At 40.7% G+C, this 7,913-nt stretch overlaps 1 protein-coding gene and 1 non-coding gene across 2 annotated transcripts; one reads left to right on the top strand and one right to left on the bottom strand.

Moving 5' to 3' along the window:
- Positions 1-684: 684 nt before the first annotated feature.
- Positions 685-3,976, bottom strand: LOC148919334 (uncharacterized). Its single transcript, XM_089048849.1, has 4 exons — positions 3,507-3,976; positions 3,108-3,255; positions 1,535-3,047; positions 685-1,487 (listed from the first exon to the last, which is right to left on the bottom strand). The coding sequence occupies exons 1-4, from the start codon at positions 3,974-3,976 to the stop codon at positions 685-687; spliced, it is 2,934 nt and encodes a 977-aa protein (XP_088904975.1).
- On the top strand, positions 3,310-3,416 carry LOC148919335 (small nucleolar RNA R71). Its single transcript, XR_016125729.1, has one exon. It is a non-coding gene; the product is annotated as a small nucleolar RNA R71 (small nucleolar RNA).
- Positions 3,977-7,913: the final 3,937 nt, after the last annotated feature.

The following is a 7,913-nucleotide window of genomic DNA, read 5'->3' as shown; positions in this document are numbered from 1 at the left end:
ACCTTTATCAGGTTTCTTAGAAAGGAGGAGCTTCCAACGGCTATTAAAAGGGCCATCTCCTACCCATTAAACACAACCACACCCACTACTTCACCACTAGCTACAAACTTACATCTAAAGAGCAAGCATTATCTCTCATTCCTGAAGCCCTGCAATTCCGTGCCCTATTCCTCCATCTCCTCCCATTTTCTCTTTTAGCAAGACATTCCAGAGTCTAACATAGCTTTGTCAGGCTGCCAAAAAATTACTCAACACACCCATTGTTCTTCCCATCTTTCTCTCTCTCTCTCTTCAACAAACCCTCTTAGAGTCCCTTCCTCCTTTCCTTAGAACCCCTGTTTCTCATAGGAACTCACAACTCTCTCTCTCTCTTTAATGCTAAACTCATGACTGCTTTGCTTCCATACTACAAGCTTCTCATTCCAAGCTAAGAATCTATCTGTGAGCGACTGTTAGTTTTGCTGGTGAAGGTAACCTAGGTGCTTCCTAAGGCTCAGCTACCCTTTCGAAGCACTCTTGGGGTCTGATTCTTAAACTCATACCAGGGCAATTTTCATACATTTGGCTTTTTACAGTGACCTAGGCTACAGATGCGGAAAGAAAAAGCCCTTACAATGGGTTTTCAAACCCACCCTAAAGTACCCCTAGTTGCTTTGGAGCAGTTTGTCATTTAGAAATAATGGCCTAAGTTTGGGAACACAGGCAGGTGTGGTGCGAGGAATGGCTCGGGGCAACTAATAGTCCCGAGGCTGCGAGGATTGCAGCTCGGATTTCGCCGTATCTTGAGGCTGCGAGGATGTAACAGACAAGGGGACATGTGAAGGTCGTCTTCTCTTGATCCTCTGGGGCTATGGCGATTTGGTTGTAGCCTGAATATCCATCAAGGAAGCAATAGTGGCTATGGCCAGCCAATCTCTCAAGCATCTGATCAATGAATGGAAGAAGGAAGTGATCCTTGCTTGTTGCTGTGTTGAGCTTCCTATAATCGATGCAAACTCTCCAGCCCGTGGTCACCCGTGTAGGTACAAGCTCATTTGCTTCATTCTTCACCACTGTGATACCTAACTTTTTGGGAACAACTTGCACTGGGCTCACCCATTTACTATCAGAAATAGGGTAAATAATACCAACATCTAAAAGCTTCATTACCTCTTTTCTTACCACCTCCTTCATGTTCGGATTGAGACGTCTTTGGGCATCCCTCTTAGGCATTGCATTGTCTTCCAATAATATCTTGTGCATGCACAGTGTTGGGCTTATGCCTTTGATATCTGCAATGCTCCACCCAATTGCAGTTTTGTACTCTTTTAGAACTCTCAAAAGCTTCTTCTCATCATTTGGTTCGAGATGTGAGGCAATGATAACAGGTAGAGTCTTATTTTCATCTAAATAGGCATATTTAAGGTGTTTTGGCAATTCCTTTAATTCCAACTCTGGTGCCTGCACAATAGAAGGTAAAACCTTATTAGTAGGTGGGGGTAATGATTCAAATTGGTTTGCATACCTTTTCCAACTTCTATGTAGCTATCCATGCTGCAAACAAGCTCAAGAAGTAAAGGAGATATCACAGCCTCTAAGCTGTCCACTTCTTCTTTCCTTATGCTTTGTGTAATGCATGCTTCAATGGGCTCCAAATAACTCATTGGCAGTGCTTCTTTCACCATAGTATCAATTGCATCAAGCTGGAAAACTTCATGCTCATCACTTGGAAACTTGGAGGCTTCAAACACTTTGAATGCTATTGTCTCATCAAACACGTTCATGGTCAATGTACCCTTCTTCACATCAATAATAGCACCGGCAGTTGCCATGAATGGCCGACCTAGAATGAGTGGTAACTGATTGTCATGAATTGGTGCTTCTTCCATTTCCAACACCAAGAAATCTGCTGGCAAAATTAGCTCTTCCACTTTCACCAAAACATCTTCTAGAATGCCCTTAGGGTACCTAATAGTTCTATCTGCCAATTGAATGCTCACAGATGTGGCTTGCAACTCACCAAGGTTAAGTTTTTCATAAACATGATATGGCATAAGGTTTATAGAAGCACCAAGATCAAGCAAAGCTTTTTGAAACTTAAAATCACCAACTATGCAAGGTATAGAAAACGAACCTGGATCCTTTAGCTTTGGAGGTAGCTTTCTTTGTAACACTGCACTTACCTCTTCACTCAATGCAACTTGTTCATGCTCTTTGAATCTCCTCTTGTTAGTGCATAGATCCTTCAAAAATTTTGCATACTTTGGAATCTGAGCAATGGCATTGAGCAATGGGATGTTGATTTGCACCTTCTTGAATGTTTCCATTATCTCATCCAAGCCTTGATCTTTCTTTGACTTTGATAACCTGCTGGGAAAGGGTGCAATAGGCCTAAAAGCATTAGTTGAAATTGGAACTTGATTAGCATTAGATGATACCTTAGGGCCTGTGCTCTTTCCTGGAGCATTGAGGGGCTGTTTGTTGGAAGCTGTGGGCTGCCCATGTGGTGGCTGAATGATCTCCACGTTTTCTCCATCTTCTTGCTCTTCATTGACATCTCCAACCTTGTTATCAACTTGTTTACCACTTCTCAAGATGTGTACTGCTTTAGCATGCTCTTGATGCCTTGGATTCACCTCTGTTTGGCTTGGGAAAGTTCCGGATGCTCTATTGCTCATGGAGGATGCAATCTGCCCAACTTGCACTTCTAGTTTGTTCACTGCATTTTGAAGATTCTGATTGGTTTGCATCTGTTGCCCCATGAACTTCTTGAACATGTCTTGCAATTCTCCCATTTGATCACCCCTTTGCTCTTGCACTTGTTGGGGAGCTTGCTGGAATTGCCTTTGTTGTATTTGAAATCCTGGGGGAGGTCCTTGAGATTGTTGAACATTTGAGTTATTGCTCCACTTGAAATTAGGATGATTTCTCCACCCCGGATTGTACGTGTTTGAGTAAGGATCATTATTAGGATTCCTTGCTTGAAGGGCATTTGCTTGTTCTAGCATGTGCTCTGCAAAAGATTGATCTTGAACTTCTACTTTGTTTCCTAGAGGGCCAGTCACTGCCTGTTGAAGCAAAGAACACATAACATCAAGTTTTGCAGCAATCTCATTATTAGTACTTACCTCAGAGACCACAGCTTTCATAGGAGCTCCTCTTCCTTTATTGTGGCTCCATTGTTGAGAGTTAGCACTCAAAGATTCAAAGAGAGTAAAAGCCTCATCTGCTGTTTTGTTCATCAGTCCTTCTCCACTTGTTGCATCTACCATCATCCTTTCGGAATCAAGCAAACCTTCATAGAAAGATTGCATTTGCATCCAACTCTCTATGTTGTGGTGTGGGCAAGAACTTATCATCTCCTTGTACCTCTCCCAACATTCATGAAAAGCTTCTCCTTCCTTTTGTGTGAAACCAAGGATTTCCTTTCTAATTTTGTTAGTCTTTTGAGCCGGAAATAATTTCTGCAAAAACTTATTAGAAAGCTCATCCCAAGTACAAATTGAAGCATTAGGCAAGAGTATAACCAAGACTTAGCCTTATCTTTTAAACTGAATGGGAATAGCCTCATCTTAATCTGCTCATCATCAAGGCCATGAATTTTGATCGTAGCACATATTTCAAAGAATTGCTTAATATGCATGTAAGGATCCTCAGTGGTATTACCATAATAAGTTGGAAGAAGATGAATCATACCACTTTTAAGCTCAAACCTGTCAACTGTGAGTTGAGGATAGACGATGCACGAAGGTTGATCGGTGACTTTGGGAATGGAAAACTCACGCAGGGGTTTCCGAGGTTGGACAACAAGCGCACCACCTCCTTCAACATTATTGTTGGTGTTCGGAATCTCTGCCATCGTGCTTGAACCTTCAGATTCGGAACTTTTAGAATCAGCACTTGAAGAACTATAATTCCTCCTCAAACCAGCACGTACAGCAGCGGTTCTTGGTGAAAGTGGCTCAGGTGAACTTTGCTCTTGGTCAGATTCGGACATGCACACACCAAGGAACTCAATTCAGTGCTTTCAATGGAGATAACAACTAAATACAAAAACTGAATACTAAAAGAAAAACCAACGAAAAGAAACAAATGAAACAACCAAAAACAAAACAATCAAAGTAATCTAACTATAGCACCAACGTTACCGGTTCCCCGGCAACGGCGCCAAAAACTTGTTGATTCAATTCCTAACAACTAAAATGAGTTATTAAAAATAGCAACTTTAATTCTCGCAAGTGCACGAACCGTTTATAGTATAGCTTATGTAAATACGAGGTCGATCCCACAGAGAATGGTAACTTGGTTCCAAGTTAAATTACTTAGAATGCTAGAAAAATATATAACAAAAAAACTGACTAACTAGCTAAAGGCAAGGTCGAATTCAACAATGCCTCTTGCTAATTTATCAAGGTCTAGGACAGAATCCTAGCACCACACACGCACTAGAAATGGGGGGTTTTGTTGTTGAAATGAAAAGAAGAACGTGAAATGAAAGTGCTCGAAAGTAAACACTGGCAGCAATCAAAAAGTTGTGAAACAAAGATTGAGAGGTGTTAGAGCCTTGGAATCTACCACTAGTCTTCCTATCCAAGTTATGAATGCATAGAAATTGACTCAAGCTTCATCAACAATAGATTATCGCATACAAGCCTATGGTATCTAGGTGCAGGATGCATGATTCTCCTAAGGCATGTGATTATGCATGGTATCTACACAACACGTGATCTCTAATATGCAACCTAAGCATGGTATCTACTTAGAATAAAGCATACAAGAGTCATTAAGCTCCTTGAGAATATGATAATCACACAAGTCCTAGAACATGGTATCTATCCTAGTCAACCTATGGTTATTAACCCCTTGAATGATTCTTAGGCTATTCATGTGTTGCTTGTGAAAGGAGAGTAGAATTGGTGAATCTAAACCCCTTCCCAACCTGTGTTAGATGCATAAAATCTTAGTTAGCTACTCCAACAAAACATACATCAAGCACATAATAAACTAGAGATTAACAACTTGGTAATGAAAGCAAGGAAATCAATTAACTATAAAATCATCCATAACATTGAATATTCATGACTAGGGCTTCATCCTAAGCCCTAACTAAATGGATTAGTTAGACATAACTATGAGTACAGAAAATAAGAAATACATAGATAGGATAAAGAGAGGAGAAGAACTAGATGATGGCAGCAAGGAATTCCCAGGACAGCTCCAGCTCTCTTCTCTCTTTGTGGTGAATCTGAATGTGTGTTTGAGAGTAATGGATGAAGTGAATGTGTGTGTCTGCCTATCTCCCTTGAATGAGTGAGCAGCTCTCTATTTATAGAGAGAAATTTCGTCCTCCCCTTTGGCTGGTGAAGCACACCTCTCTTAGCTGCTCCCAACTGCTCCCTTCTGCCCATGCTTGCCACTTGCTCCAGCTGCCCATGCTTTGGTATGGTTTCTTTATGGAAAGCTTGACTTTTGTTCATCTTTCTGAGTTCCTGAGCTGATTTGACTCCCATGTATGGCTGCCCATGCTGAGCACATGGCTCTAGGGATGTAGATGTGATGGCAGCCAATCATGACATTTCTGTGACCTTGGTTCAGTCTTTGACGTGTTAAGGGCTCCAGATTTATCCAATTGGGCTGAAATTTGGATATGTTATAATAGACACCCATTGGAACAACTTCTATCAAGGATGTCTCCTCATCCGACCTGTGTAAGTTACTGAAATGAGGCCTGAAAGATGACCTACGAAACTGGACTGACAAGGAGTGTGGCCCAAATTGGGTTTGTCTTTAAGCCCATATTCCTCTCATCCCAATCAGCCCTTAACAAGCATGGATTGCATCAAATGTGATCTCTTGCTGTCTTAACCTACAAAACACACAAACATAGGTAAGAGACTCAAAATAAAGAGAAGCTAAACAAAATTACTAAGCAAAGAAGGCATGCAAATGTGTGAAATTATGACCTTTATCAGGTTTCTTAGAAAGGAGGAGCTTCCAACGGCTATTAAAAGGGCCATCTCCTACCCATTAAACACAACCACACCCACTACTTCACCACTAGCTACAAACTTACATCTAAAGAGCAAGCATTATCTCTCATTCCTGAAGCCCTGCAATTCCGTGCCCTATTCCTCCATCTCCTCCCATTTTCTCTTTTAGCAAGACATTCCAGAGTCTAACATAGCTTTTGTCAGGCTGCCAAAAAATTACTCAACACACCCATTGTTCTTCCCATCTTTCTCTCTCTCTCTCTTCAACAAACCCTCTTAGAGTCCCTTCCTCCTTTCCTTAGAACCCCTGTTTCTCATAGGAACTCACAGCTCTCTCTCTCTCTTTAATGCTAAACTCATGACTGCTTTGCTTCCATACCACAAGCTTCTCATTCCAAGCTAAGAATCTATCTGTGAGCGACTGTTAGTTTTGCTGGTGAAGGTAACCTAGGTGCTTCCTAAGGCTCAGCTACCCTTTCGAAGCACTCTTGGGGTCTGATTCTTAAACTCATACCCAGGGGCAATTTTCATACATTTGGCTTTTTACAGCAGCCTAGGCTCGCAGTAGCTGCCGGAAAGAAAAAGCCCTTACAATGGTTTTTCAAACCCACCCTAAGAGTACCCCTAGTTGCTTTGGAACAGTTTGTCATTTAGAAATAATGGCCCACAAGTTTCGGGAACACCTGAACCGTGTGGTGCGAGGAATGTGGCTCAGGGCAACTAATAGTCCCCGAGGCCTGCGAGGATTGCGGCTCGGATTTACTTCGTATCTTTGAGGCCTGCGAGGATGTAACAGACAAGATACTTGGAATTGATGGTTCACAAATGGGGGTACGCCTAGGTGGTGAGTGCTTTAGTTTTAAGGGAGTATATTGTATTTTAGTCATTGGTAAGGTTTTCATGAATAAATTTCAATAGTTTTATCGTTTTCCTACTTATCTAAGATAAGTTAATATAAATCTTTGTGTATATATATATATACATACAATAATGTAAGTTCGTATATATAAGTGAATTACGAATTAAAAGAATTTAGTGAGTGGACTTTTGTTTTCATAAATGAGTTTATGCAATTCAATTTCATTATTTGAGCTTGAATAAGTATTAAATAGCTCTAGTTTTTCTAGCATGTTTTGCTGAGGTTAAATATTTTATTTATATGTTGCCGAGTTGAGAACGTTTAAAGAATATGAAAAATAAGAATTTCAGAGAACTATTAGATGGGATGGCAGCAAAGTTTTAAGATAACGTTTTATTTATTCCAGACCTTCTAGAAATATATATTTTCTTAAACCACCCTAGGTACCCAAATATAATAAATGTTGCCGTTAGTATTTCAATTGCCTTCAGATAAATTGGTTGCCTTCGATTAGGTCAGCATGCTTGACTTTGCTCCACGAGTCCTAGGGGTACTCGGACCGTGCGAAGCAGGACTGGATCAGCCTGACTAAATATCCTCGAATCCTGCGAGGATTGCGGCTCAGTCGACTTTATGTTACCGACACCTGCGAGGACGTGTCACAAATGTGACACAAAGAATTGACAGTTAATTGTGGGATTAAATGGAAATAAAGGAATTGACAGAAATAAAATGGGTACGCCTAGGTGGTAGACTAAATTTCATTTTCAATGTCTTCAGCGGAAGGATGTTTTGAATAAGTGTGTGAATGGTCATCTAAATATAGATATGAGTTGCGTTTTGTTTGGGTTGAACCAATAGGAGGTCATATTGGTTGTGGTGCCGTGAGATAGGGAATTCTTTGTTTGAGATGATTAAGGTGAGTAAATCACATGGAAATATGTACCTTTTGAGGTCTTTAATGGCACTTCTATGTCATGGAGGGATGCCAAAAGAGTACTCTCTTTTTTTGGTCTGATCAAAAGAGTACTTCATGGAGTTAATTATGAAAGATCGGGAAAGTAACCATGGCGAGATGGATGATG

This window comes from Prunus mume, linkage group LG3, assembly GCF_029339155.1.
Source record: "Prunus mume cultivar Tortuosa linkage group LG3, ASM2933915v1, whole genome shotgun sequence".
Lineage (NCBI taxonomy): Eukaryota > Viridiplantae > Streptophyta > Magnoliopsida > Rosales > Rosaceae > Prunus > Prunus mume.
Note: the sequence above shows the minus strand (reverse complement) of the source record. Positions and strands in the feature narration are given on the sequence as shown.

Excerpts from the sequence above, each read along its gene's own strand:
- LOC148919334 (XM_089048849.1), bottom strand. The coding sequence starts at position 3,976 with ATGTCCGAATCTGACCAAGAGCAAAGTTCACCTGAGCCACTTTCACCA. Across the intron at positions 3,256-3,506 it reads AAAGATAAGGCTAAGTCTTG|GATGATGGTAGATGCAACAA; the intron begins GTTATACTCTTG and ends TGATTCCGAAAG. Across the intron at positions 1,488-1,534 it reads ACTTCTTGAGCTTGTTTGCA|AATCATTACCCCCACCTACT; the intron begins GCATGGATAGCT and ends CAAACCAATTTG.